The sequence below is a fragment of the Heterodontus francisci genome, chromosome 33 (genome assembly GCF_036365525.1).
Source record: "Heterodontus francisci isolate sHetFra1 chromosome 33, sHetFra1.hap1, whole genome shotgun sequence".
NCBI lineage: Eukaryota > Metazoa > Chordata > Chondrichthyes > Heterodontiformes > Heterodontidae > Heterodontus > Heterodontus francisci.
The window spans coordinates 51,165,905-51,181,248 of NC_090403.1; the positions used below are offsets into that span (position 1 = coordinate 51,165,905).

The 15,344-nt window shown below is 43.1% G+C and overlaps 1 protein-coding gene across 5 annotated transcripts in view; it reads left to right on the forward strand.

The window, feature by feature from the left end:
• The first annotated feature begins 12,134 nt into the window (after positions 1-12,134).
• LOC137348202 (phosphatidylinositol 5-phosphate 4-kinase type-2 beta) overlaps positions 12,135-15,344 on the forward strand; it is a 125,529-nt gene continuing 122,319 nt past the window's right edge. For 2 of the 5 annotated variants that reach the window (XR_010969094.1, XM_068013548.1), the window contains exon 1: positions 12,135-12,541. Coding sequence is in view for 4 of the 5 variants with exons in the window: in XM_068013548.1 (XP_067869649.1) it covers positions 12,410-12,541 (132 nt within the window). In the remaining variant the exon portion in view is untranslated. The remainder of the gene's footprint in view (positions 12,542-15,344) is intronic. The other 3 variants (XM_068013547.1, XM_068013550.1, XM_068013549.1) reach the window with 3 other exon arrangements.

Sequence of the window (15,344 nt, forward strand, 5' to 3'; positions counted from 1 at the left end):
TTGCCAGTATGTATGCGCGCATGATGTCACCACACAATGACGTCCTCACCTCACAATAGCGCATGGCTACCCGACTGGGAGCTAATGTGTCAGGGTCAGGTCACTCTTCCAGGTCTGGCATTCAGGCTCGGGCCAGCCAGGACGTCAAGGCAGGAAACGCTCCGCACTAGTCTGCAGTGAGCGATTCCATCCAAGGTAGAGCGCAACCTTTCAATAAAGTTGATTATATTCTGGTGGTCGGGTCGGGCGTGGGAAAAAAATAAAAGGGCTCGGGTCAAATGTGGTTCTGTCGGGCTCTGGTTGGGTTTCATTTGCAGACCCGAGCAGGCCTTTACCTCACAATAGCTGTCTCCGTTCACCAGTACACCGCTCCCTCCCACCGTCCCTGTTACAATTGCCGCTTCACCTCGCTCGACTACTCACTCCCCCTGCCCGTTTCCCCAACCACAGCGACTCTCTCTCGCCCCACCGGCTGCTCTCTCCCCTTGGCCGCTCGCTCCAGGCCTACCCGCTTCCCCCCTCTCAGCCACTCGCTCCCACCCTCAACGCTTTCTCCCCCAGCCCCTCCCACCGGCCACTCGCTCCGGACCTCACCACGCTCCGCCCTGCCCCCTCAGCTGATCGTTCCCCGTTCCTTGCTTCCCCCTCCCCCATCCTACTGTCTGGCCACTACCCCCCCCCCTGCTCTCTCTCTCTGCACCCCAGCCCCCCCCCAATTTCCCCACCACCAGCTCGCTCCAGGTCACGCCATTTCCCTCTTCTCAGCCACTTGCTCCAACATTGCCCCCTCACCTTTCGCAGCCGGCCTTGCTTTCTAGGGCAGTGCGGCGGGGAATGATCGAACATGGGAGTGAGTGGCTGCAAAGGGGGAAGCAACACAGCTGGAGCGAGCGGCTGGGGGGTTGGTGGGGAAAGGAAGCAAGCGGCCGGAGGCGGGGAGGAGCGAGTGGTGAGAAGATGGATGCAGAAGGGCGTGGCAAAGAGAAGCTCAATGGCAGGAGGGAGTGGGGGACTCTTGGGGGTGGGATGGAGGCGGTGATGGCAACCATTGCGGGGATTGTTGGGTGAATTTGTTTTTGTGATAAACTGAACAGCGCCATCTTTATTACTAGCAGCTGCCTGAGATGTGGCAGACAGTGATGTTTCAGTGGAAGAGGTTGCATTTGTGCATGTGCTAGTATTGTGCCACCTAGTGGTTGCGTTGTCAGCAAACGCAGCCTTAATTGTCAAGCAGCTCTACATACCGTTGATCAGTTGCTCACATACTGTAAGATCCACCCCATGCATAATCTAAAAGGGTGGACTCCATAACACCCTTTGGCTATGTTGGGGGATAGTTTCCTGAACCTACTCTGCAATACAAGGAGAGGATTAGAATCACGCAGCACAGAAGGAGGCCATTCAGCTATCCTGTGTGCTGGCACTATCCAATTACTTCTACTCCCTTGCTCTTTCCCCATAGTCGTCTAAACTTTTTCCCCTTCGAGTACTTATCCAGTTTCCTTTTGAAAGTTATTATTTAATCTGCTTCCACTTTTCCCAGGTAGTGCATTCCAGATCATAATTTGCTATGTTTAAGAAAAATTTCTTCTCTCCCCTCTGGTTCTTTTGCCAAATATCTTAAATCTATGACATCTAGTTACCGACTGACTTGGCCATCTGAGCCGCATGGAAGATGACAGGATCCCCAAAGACACATTGTACAGCGAGCTCGCCACTGGTATCAGACCCACCAGCCGTCCATGTCTCCGCTTTAAAGACGTCTGTAAACGCGACATGAAAGTCCTGTGACATTGATCACAAGTTGTGGGAGTCAGTTGCCAGCGTTCGCCAGAACTGGCGGGCAGCCATAAAGGCGGGGCTAAAGTGTGGCAAATCGAGGAGATTTAGCAGTTGGCAGGAAAAAAGACAAAAGCGCAAGGAGAGAGCCAACTGTGTAACAGCCCCGACAAACAAATTTTTCTGCAGCACCTGTGGAAGAGCCTGTCACTCTAGAATTGACCTTTATCGCCACTCCAGGCGCTGCTCCACACACCACTGACCACCTCCAGGCGCTTACCCATTGTCTCTCGAGATAAGGAGGCCAAAGAAAAAATGACATCTAGTTACCGACACTCCTGCCAGTAGAAAAAGTTTCTCTTTATTTACTCTTAACAAAACCTCCCAAATTTGAATACCTCTATTAAATTTCCCTTTACCCTTCTCTGCTGTAAGGATAACTATACCAGCTTCTCTAGTCTCTACATAACTGAAGTCCCTTATGTTCTAATTAATCTCCTCTGCACCTGCTCCAAGGCTTTAACCTCCTTCCTAAAGTGTGTTGCCCAGGTTATTTACCAAAGTGCTGTGAATTTCCAAAAACTGCAGCAAAAACAATTACTGAGCAAAGGGAGGAAACTAGCAATTAGAGTAAAACTACATTTGTTAACTAAACTCACAATTACAGTTACAATTTACACATTTCTAGTAACAAATGACTAACATTGATCCCAGAGCTTGGAACAGATAATTAAATTTTCTTCAGACCTGTGAGAAGTGAAAAACAATTAAGATTTTACTTTGAAAAGTAAAATGTTGAAAAAATGCTGAAAAAATTGCATGAAATAATGGAAAGAGAATAAAATGATGATTGCTTCCAGAATTTCCATAATTTGGGATAAAGCACGAGACCAAGACAACATTTCTTCGACTATAACTTAGAAAGAAACAATTGCAATTTCTGTAATATGACCATATTTCAAAGCACTTTTCATAGTGAATTATTTTTAGACTAAAGTGACAAACGGTTACAAGACAAAACCTGAAACAAAATAAAATTTCTAATTATTTCCAAGACTAAAACAACACATTGTTCATCCAAACAGCTCCCTCATCATTACAAGTTTAATGCACTGTAGCTGTAGATAACCTTTTATTAATCACCGAGGAGAACATTTCACATGGCAAAAAACCTGCTTTTAAATGAACTAGTCATTGATTGTTGAGGGTGGGAAGAGTGAGTTTCAGGGCCATGTATAATTTGGACAATTATCTGGTGTGCAAGAAGTAATTATTGTCCCTCTCAATGCATTTAATGAACTGAGATTTTCTCCTATGTATTTTTCTTAAGCTGACCTTGATTATATTTGGCTGTAGAATTCTTGTCACTATTGATCATCTCTCCTTGATCTTTGCCCTTGGTGTCTCCACCTGCCTTTTCCCCATTCTTGATCTCTGGCCTTCAGTGTCTCCCTCTGGCATCGTTTTCCAGTTTCGCACTATTCTCTATTATCTGTCTCTGACCTCATTTGTTCTTTCCTGATGCAGGGCCAACTCCATCAATGTTGCAGCGCCAGGCAACATCAGTCTGGTACAAGTAGCAAGATGAGCAAACTGCAGCATCTGCATTACACAGACCTATTGTTTCAGAAAGCAGCCGGTGTCATTTACTTGTTGCTGCAAGCCCCAAAAATTAAATTTTGTTAAGCAAACATGGGGGCAATTTCCTCCCCCATCCTACCCCCTCCCATGGCTTAGAAATTGTAGCCAGTGGGGGCTGACCCATCCAACAACATTTTGTAATTCTTTAGGGCTTCTCATGTAACAGAAGTGTTTATATTCAGAAAAGTCCCAAGTTTGATCCTTGGTCAGTGGTGAGTTTGGTGATCTCAGCTAGAATGCAATAGGGACAATCCAATTGTTTTTTTAGTCCTGAGTTCTGCGGTCCTCCAATTCTGGCCTCTTGTACATTCCTGATTTTCATCCTTCCACCATTGGTGGCCATTCCTTCTGCTGGCTAGGCTTTAAATTCTGGAATCCCCTCCCTAAACCTCACCGTCTCTCTTCCTGTCTTCTAAGTTGCTTCTTAAAATCTACCTCTATGGCCAAGATTTTGGTCGCCTGTCCTAATATCTCCTTATATGGCTTGGAGTCAAATTTTGTTTGATAATGCTCTTATGAAGCACCTTTCAGAATTGGGATGTTTTACTATCTTAAAGCCATATGAACATACGAATTAGGAGCAGCAGTAGGCCATTCAGCCCCTCGAGCCTGCTCCACCATTCAAGAAGATCATGGCTGATCTGTTTGTGTTTCGAATTCCACACTCCCATCTACCCCCCAATACCCCTTAATTCCCTTGCCTAACGAATCTATCTACCACCACCTTAAAAATATTCAATGACCCTGCCTCCACCACCTTCTGACGCAGAGAATTCCAAAGTCGCACAACCCTCAGAGAGAAAGAAATTTCTCCTCATCTCTGTCCTAAAAAGGTGACTTTTTTTAAAATCAGTGTCCCTTAGTTCTGGACTCACCCACAAGAGGAAACATCCTTTCCACATCCACCTTGTCAAGACTGTTCAGGATCTTATAAACTTCAAGTCTCTCCTCAAACTCCTAAACTCCAGTGAAATGCAAGTCATTCGGTTAGCAGGGAACAAGCAGCAAAGGCCCCTGCCTCTGGTTTTCTATCCTGTGACCTGCTAGGAGTATATTGTAATGGTTATGAAATACCTTTTTGTACAATGCAATACTGAAGTCTCTTAAGAATTTTATTTGGACTGTGAACTGAACCACCTAAAGAATTTTATCAAGCCTCTCAAACATCCCAAAGTGCTTCATATTGCTTTGAAATGCAATACTGCATAGGGAAATGCAATAGACAATGTGCAAGATAAAACAGTCACCAAACGAATGACTGACCAGCCAATCTGTTTTTAATAGTGTTGGTTGAGACAGGAATATTGGCTAAGTCTAATAGTATGAGACTTTTAACATTCATGTGAAACACAGGGACAGGCACATTGAACCTCAGTCTAGTGTCTCATCTGAAGGACAACATTTCTAACAATGCCGCATTAACTCTTCTACGTACTGTACTGGAATACCAATCTATGTGATGTGCTGAATTCCTTGGATGGAGTTTAAGGCTACGATCTTCTGACTCTTGAGGTGAGAATGTTACTAGTTGAGTCATCATGGCTCATTGAATAAGTAATAAGTCTTTGGCAGGATTTGCCAGCAGTGGAATTCTTAATGGTGCAATTTTTACAATGGAAGATTTTTTTTAAGTGTGTAGGATTCCAACTGAATTTCAATGAAACGTGCAGTGGGACTTGCAGCTCTGCCTCCAATCCAGCTCCAGGCTACTCCCCACCGCACCACCCCACCCACCACCGCCCCCACCCCGCCCCTGCCCTCACCACCAAACCCAACCCAAATTCAATTTTCAGACAGCACAATGATAAAGTAGGAAAATTCACTATTGCATCTGTCCTTGTTTGACCCAGAGTCAACACAACTGCCTTATTTTAAAAATTAATATATTTTTTTTTCTCTCGGAAAGATGGTAACCAAAGGAAGATGACAATAAGTAATTCTGTTTAAATGAGAAATATGGTGGGCTTCTCCAGTGGCTTGTTGGCAAAGTCAGTCTGTGATGGAGGCTGCGTATATACCACAACTCTAATGTAGGTTGTTGTGTTGCTTTGCACTGATATTAACAAATCCAGGTTTAGATTCTGACCTGACAAACTGAAGTGGAGTGAGACTCCTTGGAGTTAGTCAACAGAAAGTAGGAGACAGGACAATTGGTCTCATGTGTGGTTAAAGCTGATTCCTGACCCTGAATATGATTCAATAATTCCTGCTAGAAACTGGATGCCAGACTCAATCCCTTACAGTTGAATAGCCCGCTCATACTCACTGTCTAAAGCATGAATGGAAAAATGGCCAGTGAGGTGTGATAGGGTGTACAATTCCATTGCATCATGGCCCAGCATAAGCTAACAATTTCAGGAGAAAATGAACACAGTAAACAGAAATATTGCTAAAGCATACAATTCTTTCAAGTGTGTAATCGACGATTAGAAACTGTTGTAATCACACACCTGCTTCACAGTCAGAACACACCATACGCAGCACTAATGGAAGATAGGAGAGAGAGTGTACATGCAATGTAAATTTAATTTAAATACATATTTAGGGCTGCCATTGTATCTAATGTCAGAGTTCTATGCAAAGAAAATGTATTCTTTTACATATGTGGATTTTGACTATCTTAGTTCAATATATTTTCTGCATCTGTTTTATCTGTAGGGTGATTTTTAATGTGATTCTGTAAGATATAACTACAGATAAAGGCTGTCAGTTGTTTACCAGAAAAGTCTTCCTCTCACCACTGTTAAATAAATACATAGCAGTTTTGGGGTCTCAATCAGTGCAGCAGCAGGGACTGTGACAGTTGGCCTCAACATAACTGGTTGAGAGAGGGGAAGAAAGCGCTTAGAAGTTCCTGTTCCTCCTTGCTATCCTGAACCCAATTGTGTAGACATAGGAGGAGGTGAGGATCAAGTCCAACTGTGATGGCCTCATGGTCAAATAGCTAGCCAGCACTCATAGCCCGGGCTCCAACATTATGAATGGCAATTTAGCGAGGTCTGATCACAAGATAAATCCAGATAATTGAGGCCATTCAACCCATCTCAAAATACTGTTAGACCCTTAGACCTCAGTCCATTAAGGCAAAACTCGGGCCTCTTCTCAGTGCTCCCAAACCCCATCACCCATGCTGATCAGTCATTACCATGGTATCACTACTTGACATAATATTCCTGTTCCTATAAAACCCCATAAGCAATAAACATTGTGTATTGTATCCATTTGCAATATTTGCATTCTGTCGCTGAACAAGTCCATTCAATGCATTGGTTTATTTTTTTTTAAGTGTCAACAGTGGAAACTCCTTTACTCAACCCAGGGTGAAAGACCATCCATAAGCAACGCTGGCCTCAGATAGACAGCATGTAATCAGTTGCTGACTATAGCGACCACGTTTTGTGATAACTGTATATGTAGAATGTTGCGCAATGTATAATTTTAAAGGATTTTGGATTTAATAGATTATCCTGGCCAATATTTAACCCACAGCCAATACCACTAAGATATATTATCTTGCCATTTGGTTCATTGTTGTTTGTGGGACCTTGCTGTGCGCAGATTGGCTGCTGCTTTTCCTAACTTATTCCCAAATGTACTTAATTGGCTGTAAAATGCTTTGAAACATCCTGAAGTTGTGAAAGGCACTATGTAAATGTAAGTTCTTTTGTTCAACCACTTGTATATAAAATAAATCATTTCTGAATGTCACCAGTACCAACAACTCACTCAAATGTTACTGAGCAGTCCAAGCTTCATGAGAAACTTCTATCGAGGTCTAGAATTCTTTACCCTTTCTCTTCCTTTCTTTTCATGTGTAGCAGGCACAGACAGAGCAGACCAATTGCCTCGTGGGAAAATATTTCACCTTGGGTATCACTAAGTCAAAGCAATATTTGGGATTACATAGTATTTACAGCACAAAAATAGGCCTTTCGGCCCAACAGATCTATGCCAGTGTTTATGTTCCACACAAGCTTCCTCTGACTCTTATTCATCTAACCCAATCAGCATATCCTTCTATTCCTTTCTCCCTCACATTGTTACTTATCTTCCCCTTAAATGCATCTATGCTATTTGTCTCAAATATTCCTTGCGGTAACGAGTTCCACATTCTAACCACTCTCTATGTAAAGAAGTTTCTCCTGAATTCCCTATTGGATTGGATTGACTATCTTATATTTATGGTCTCTAGTTCTGGTCTCTCTACATCTACACTATCAAACCCTTTCATAATCTTAAAGGCCTCTATCAATCTTCTCCTTTCTAGAGAAAAGATCCCCACCTGTTCAATCTTTCCTGATGCATATAACCTCTCAATTCTGGTATCATTCTAGTAAATCTTTTTTGTACCCTCTCCAGTGCTACAATGGCCTCAATGCCCTTTAGCAGAGAAAGTGAAAGATATTTGGGTGGTTCCTGTTTCTGATCAGGAAACATAAATGTGCAAAAAGCAGATGTGGGTGGACGGATTCTCATCATAGGCTTCAAGTTTGGATGCTCTGCCAATACTCATTGTCAAGACTTGGGTACCAATGGGTTGCAAATGCCAATGGATCATGTCAACCATCATGAGTCAGCACCTTAAAGGGCAGAAGTGTTGTAAACAAATAGGAATTCCGCAGAACTGAGCAGTTCTGAAGGTATTTGCCAACAATCAAATAATGCACCTCTTTGACAATATTTGTAGCAGTCTCAGTCAGCAGTTCTCCAGCCTTGATAAAATGCTCAGGCTCTGCTGTCTCAGCACTTAGCTTTGGAGCCATTTATCACCTTGTGCATGCCAGGCAAACAGGAATCGATACTTAGTGAATGCACATGTGTACTCTTTTGTCAAATCAAGGAATTTCTTTTGTCACAAAGACAGGATCGCATGATTGATTCTGTCCACCTTTCAAACTGTTATGTTATCCCATTTTGTTATGTGTCGAGTATTCAATCAGTTTTCACTCCATTTGGCAGTAAATTGGCTCCTTAGTTACTACAAATCTTGGAGCAATTTGCATACATCACAAATTCATCCAACTGCAGCCTAATTTGTTTTGTTTTGAAATTTGCTGAGATGAGCAGAAAAAGTTCCCTATCACATCCCAGGAACCACAGGCATTACATATTCTTTCCATGCCATTGGTGACTGCGCCTTCAGCTGTCTGGGCCCTAAGCTCTGGAACACCCAGCCCCCGCAAAACCTTTGCGCCTTTCTACCTCTTTCTCCTCCTTTAAGATGCTCTTTAAAACCTACTTCTTTGGCCATGCTTTTAGTCACCTGTTCTAATATCTCCTTATGTGGCTTGGTATCAGATTTTTTTTGATAATACGCCTTGGGAAGTTTTACTACTCAAGTTGTACACAATAAATGCAAGTTGTGGAAGGGAAAGAGAAGAATGCCACAACGTCACAAAACAGTAAGAGGCGAGGAGGCCATTTGGCCCTCTGCACTTCACCCATCCAAAAAAGAACCTATTACACCCCTTGTAGACCAATACTTCCCCAATAGTGTCCAAAGTTTAGTAAATAATTCCAAGGGTTTTTTACCTCCGCTGCCCTATCTGGAAATCCATTGCATTGTTAATCACTCCTTATAGGAAAATATTAACAGGAGCAGGTGATTTGGTCTCTTGAGCCTGTTCTGCCGCCATTCAATTAGATCACAGCTGATCTTTATGTTAACTCCATCCACCCACCTTGGAAATGCAATGAACATCCTGACCTTTGTCATAAATTAGCATTTTGCTGATACAAATACATGCCTTACTGTCGTGGTTTAATTTTTAATAGCAGCTTTTCCTTTACTACACCATTTACGATCTTATACGCCTATTTGAGAGTTCATCTCAGTTGAATCCTTTCAAGGTTGAAGAACCCAAGTTTTCCAGTTTTCTCCTACAATTAAGAGGTGATCTTATTGAAATGTATAAAACTCTTAGACAGCTTGATGGGATAGATGCTGAGAGACGGTTTCCCCAAGCTGGAGAGACTAGACCTAGAGGTCATTGTCTCGGGAGAAGGAATAGGCCATTTAGGATTGAGATGAGGAGAAATCTCTTCACTCAGAAGGTTGTGAGTCTTTGGAATTCTCCACCCCAGAGGGTTGAGGATGTTCAGTCAATGAGTATATTTAAGAATGCGATTGATAGATCTTCGTTCACTAAGGAAATCAAGGGATATGAGGATAGGATAGGAAAGTGGAGTTGATGTAGAAGTTCGCCCATGATGTTATTGAATAGTGGAACAGGCTTGAGGGGCTATGTCACCTACTTCTGCTCCTATTTCTTGTGTTCTGAGAGTCTTTGGTAGCACTCTTGTCTCTGTGTGTTCAAGTCCCAATCCAGAGACTTAAGCACAAACATCTAGGCTGGCAGTGCAGCGAGGAAGTGGTACACTGTTGGAGGTGTGTATATAACAAGTCATGGTGTTTTAAAGTCATTCATCATATATGAAGCACTCCAGGTTGTTTTTGAAAGACATGACAAGGCACTCCATAAGGCACTCTGATGAATCAAACATTTTTATTTTATTTCATAGAATGTTGTAACTTGCTATTTCTAAACAGTTTCACATGTATATTTCATTGCCAGTTTTATTGTGGATATGGTTTGCAAAAAAGGACAGAACAGAGAGAGCCCAGAGTGACTCTGGTGAAAGTCAGTGGATTCACACTTTTAACATATTTACTCAATTCATTCCATCTTCGCTGCCTCCGGAGAATATTTGGCATCAGGTGGCAGGACCGTATCTCCAACACAGAAGTCCTCGAGGTGGCCAACATCCCCAGCTTATACACACTACTGAGTCAGCGGCGCTTGAGATGGCTTGGCCATGTGAGCCGCATGGAAGATGGCAGGATCCCCAAAGACACATTGTACAGCGAGCTCGCCACTGGTATCAGACCCACCGGCCGTCCATGTCTCCGCTTTAAAGACGTCTGCAAACGCGACATGAAATCCTGTGACATTGATCACAAGTCGTGGGAGTCAGTTGCCAGCGATCGCCAGAGCTGGCGGGCAGCCATAAAGACGAGGCTAAAGTGTGGCGAGTCGAAGAGACTTAGCAGTTGGCAGGAAAAAAGACAGAGGCGCAAGGGAAGAGCCAACTGTGTAACAGCCCCAACAAACAAATTTCTCTGCAGCACCTGTGGAACAGCCTGTCACTCTAGAATTGGCCTTTATAGCCACTCCAGGCGCTGCTTCACACGCCACTGACCACCTCCAGGCGCTTATCCATTGTCTCTCGAGATAAGGAGGCCAAAGAAGAATTGCTAATTGAGTATAAGTTACAGAATGTCATACCAAAACCATATGGTGATCTGGTCAGAACATACTTTGAGTACTATGTCCGGTTTTAGTTACTGAGACACAGGGAAGGCATTCAAGCCCTGTAGGTAAAAAAAAGGATCGGATTATAAGAAAGAAAGACTTGCATTTCTATAGCACCTGTCAAGAAGTCCCAAAGCACTTTACAGCCAATGAAGTACTTTTGAAGTGTAATCACTGTGTAATGTAGCAAAACACCACAACCAATTTGTACACAGCAAACTCCCACAAACAGCAATGTGATAACGACTAGATAATCTTTTTAAGTGATGTTGATTGAGAGATAGTGTCCAGGACATTTGATCTCCCTTACTCTTCTTTGAATAGGGCCGCGAGCTCTTTTATGTCCACCTGAGGCAGATGAGGACTGCATTTAATCTGATCAAGAAGACAGGACCTTCAACAGTGCAGCACTCCCTTGGTACTACATTCAAGTATCAATTTAGATTACCTGTGGAGTTGGTGGGGAGGGGTGGGGTGGTGCATCTTGAACATATGACTTTCTGAATGGTTAAAAGGTTTACGTGTACAAATCTGTTTAGAAATGTTGAGGGGACCAGGACGGCAGTGCAGCTTGCCTTTGGCATGTATAAGCCATTGTTTGTGAAAAGTATTGTGTGATATTCTCTCTCTTTGGCCTCCTTGTCTCGAGAGACAATGGGTAAGCGCCTGGAGGTGGTCAGTGGTTTGTGGAACAGCGCCTGGAGTGGCTATAAAGGCCAATTCTAGAGTGACAGACTCTTCCACAGGTGCTGCAGAAAAATTTGTTTGTCGGGGCTGTTACACAGTTGGCTCTCTCCTTGCGCCTCTGTCTTTTTTCCTGCCAACTGCTAAGGCTTTTTGACTCGCCACACTTTAGCCCCGCCTTTATGGCTGCCCGCCAGCTCTGGCGATCGCTGGCAACTGACTCCCACGACTTGTGATCAATGTCACAGGACTTCATGTCGCGTTTGCAGGCATCTTTAAAGCGGAGACATGGACGGCCAGTGGGTCTGATACCAGTGGCGAGCTCGCTGTACAATGTGTCTTTGGGGATCCTGCCATCTTCCATGCGGCTCACATGGCCAAGCCATCTCAAGCGCCGCTGACTCAGTATTGTGTATAAGCTGGGGATGTTGGCCGCCTCGAGGACTTCTGTGTTGGAGATACGGTCCTGCCACCTGATGCCAAGTATTCTCCGGAGGCAGCGAAGATGGAATGAATTGAGACGTCGCCCTTGGCTGACATACGTTGTCCAGGCCTCGCTGCCATAGAGCAAGGTACTGAGTATTGTGTGATATTAACAGTACAGTAATTGGTGGTACTGGTAGGTGGCAGTGTTTTCTGCTGGGTGGAAGGAGGGTGATGTTCATTTGGGTTGTAGAAGCATCTTACAGCGGCAGGGGGAGCAGCCTTAGAGCTTGGAGAAAGAAGCCGAGAGAGAGACACCGAGACAGACAGACAAACAAGAGACATTCACAGGGCTTTTTGGTTCTCACCCGTCCACTTCACAAGGAGCTACCATGACATTTTGGTCTCACCCTTGCAATGTGCCGTCAAGCACAGAAATTTAAAGACTAAAGAATTTTTAAATGCTACAGAAGCAAGGGGGTCTTGCAAAAGGAAAATATTAAGATTTTTTCTTCTTCTTGCATTTGATTTCATTTTTTTTTGAGGGGGGCAATTTTTGTTTTACAAAAATGGCAGCCAACTGTACTGCCAGTGCCAGCAAGACAAAAACCAAGAAGAAACACTTTGTGGCTCAGAAAGTGAAGCTGTTCAGGGCCAGTGAGCCCCTACTTAGTGTCCTGATGTGGGGAGTCAACCACACCGTGAGTAAGATCAGATCTGTCTTAATTATTGGAAGTATTTTGATTTATTTATTCATACATCTTAAAAAGGAGAATCTACTTTACTGAGAGGAGCTGGACTTGAGAGAGATGGCTTAAGATGCTCAATTGCCTCATCATTTTTCTTTTAGATCTTGATTTAAGATTGTGCATGGATTTTGAAAGAAAAAAGAAGCTGGATTACTTTGTGATTTTAAGTTTAATTTTTAGGGATGAATCTGGCCTTTCTGGAAGGAGGATTTGGAGCTAAAGGCCTGTTGGGTTTTAAGAGGATCTTTTAGGAGGGGAAGTGAGGAGGGAACCTCACTTAATAATGAATGATAATAAATATATTTGTTGCTGGACAATGTTTTAATGAAGTGAATTGTTTTATTTATGAAAATGGAAAGCAGGAATGTTAATTTTTTTTATCTTTATAAATATCCAGCTCAGGCCTGAGGGTGGAGTTAGGTTTTAATTTTAAAAAGTGTGGAAAATAATGTTATTTTGGTCGAGGGTTTTATTTATTGGGATGTTTAGCGCGATTTTTGTCTTTATTTCGGGCTCTTGTGAGGAATTTTCTCTCAGGCCCAAAACGGGGGGAGATTTTATTTTTTATTTTAAATTATTTTTTAAAATTCCTTCACAGTTTAACGCTGGGTTGTAGTTTGCTTTCTCCCTGGATCTTTCGGCCTTTATTTTCCTCACTCGGCGGCTTCAAAGTTTAGTTTAAATTTATTCACATTTTATGAAGAAAAATTTATCTTAAATAAAACCAACCTTATCCGGGCTGTGTCATTAAAAAAAAAAATCATCCTCCTTTCCCACGTTTTTATCTGCTTTGCCGTTTCCGGCAAACGCGCCTCTCAGGTTGGCCTCTCTCCTTAGGCAAGTCCGAGGCTTCTGCGGCCTAGCTCTGCCCAGCTTACGGTTTTACCCTTCAAGAGAACTGTTTAAACTCTCTCAAAGGCATCAAAATCCTCCCTCCAAACAAACCTTGGAGATTAAGGAGGCAGGGCAATGATTTAAGTGAGTATTTGGTTTTTTTGGGGTGGATATGTTAGCTTTACACAATTGTGGGTTATGGTTTATAATTTGTCTTGTGTTTTGAGCCCAGTAATTCCTGTAATTTTATGATTTCAGTCTGGGATTGCAGCACTTAGAGTAATTTTACGTTTTCAAACATATTTGTGATTGCGTGCGTTTGTTAATTTTCAGCATCCTGCCAAGTGGGTTATAAAGAGGTAATGAAAGTTCCTTGAGGGATTGATGTACATCTTGATGTGGTGACTTCCTCCCCTACTTTGTATAATACGTCGATGAATTTTTGTTCGGCAAGGGTATTGAAGGATGTGGCGCCAATGCAGATAGGTGGAGAGGTGACAGATCAGCCATGATCTCAATGAATGATGGAACAGGTTTGAAGGGCTGAATGGCCTCCTCTTGTTTCTAATATAGATCCACCTGGGAGCCCTCATCATGTGGCTACGGAGCATTGCAGCCGGGAGATTTGCCTGCAAAACTGGGAGTTGGGAAGTAGCACTGTGGACATCCTTTTGGGTAGATCAGAGTGGTTGGCGGGGCTGTATTATAACCGCTAGCTCTTGGTAGCTGGGTTCACCCCAGTCATAAATAAAGGATGCCTCAGATTTGAAGAATTAATATTTCAAAAATCTGAGTGATCTGCAATGGTTAGGATAGTGACTTCTCAATTTAACCATGATTTCAAATCTTCTGTTCTCCTGACCATGCTGGCTAGGAATCGCAGACGAACACTCCAGTAAGGATAAGGAGTAGTAACCCCTGCTGATTTTTTCTTCCCCCTCTCTAGCCCAGATGTACTGACATCAATTGTAGAGACCCGACTGCTGCTGAGGCTGAAATCAGCTAGTTCAGCACAGTCTGGAAATTGAACCTTCTTGCACTGTATGACTCAGTTTCACAATGGCCAGTCCAATTGCCCATTGATCCATTGGAGGAGTCTATACTGTGACTTTATTTTAACATTGTTTCTAAAGCTGTTTATTTCATTTCTCTACCCAGACAGATGAAGTTTGATAGGGTAGTTGTAAAGAAAATGTTTTCACTTCTGAGGGAGTCCAATAGGAGGGCATAAATAGAAGATAGTCACTAATAAATCCAATAAGGAATTTAGGAGAACTTTAAGCTGAGAGTGGTTAGAATGTGACCCTTGCTACCACATGGAAAAGTTGAGGGTGAATAGCATAGATGCATTTAAGGCGAAGCTAGATAATTACATGATGGAGAAAGGAATGGAAGGACAAGGTTGGATGAAGTAGACATGGAGGATAAACACCAGTTGGCCGAATGGCCTGTTTCTGTCCTGTAAATGCTATAATATGTATATGTATTTTATATCCCAAAGTCTATCCCAACTGTTGCGGTTGGGGGTGGGGATGGCGTAATCCATCGTAATCTGGATGAGGGGTCATGTTCTGTGTGAAGTATACACGGCAATTAAATTTTGTGACACTTCGGAATGTAGGTCAGGCCACAGGAGAGTATGGACACCAGGCCAGTTATGCTCACCTGCAGAATTTCACTTTCCTTACAAAACAACGGCACATTTAATAAACCTGTGAAATAGGTAAAGGAGATTTCACTGGTGATTGTGAGTTGTTGCAGTTCTTTTTGTGCCACTAGCCTTTTTACATGAGTGAAATAACACTTGGTCGTCAACTTAACTACACGGGTAATGCTTTCTGGCTGGGGTGGTTCTTGCTGTGGAGTTTGACCTGTCCTTTAATTCATCCTTTTTGACATCTGCTGCAAGCATTTTAGCACA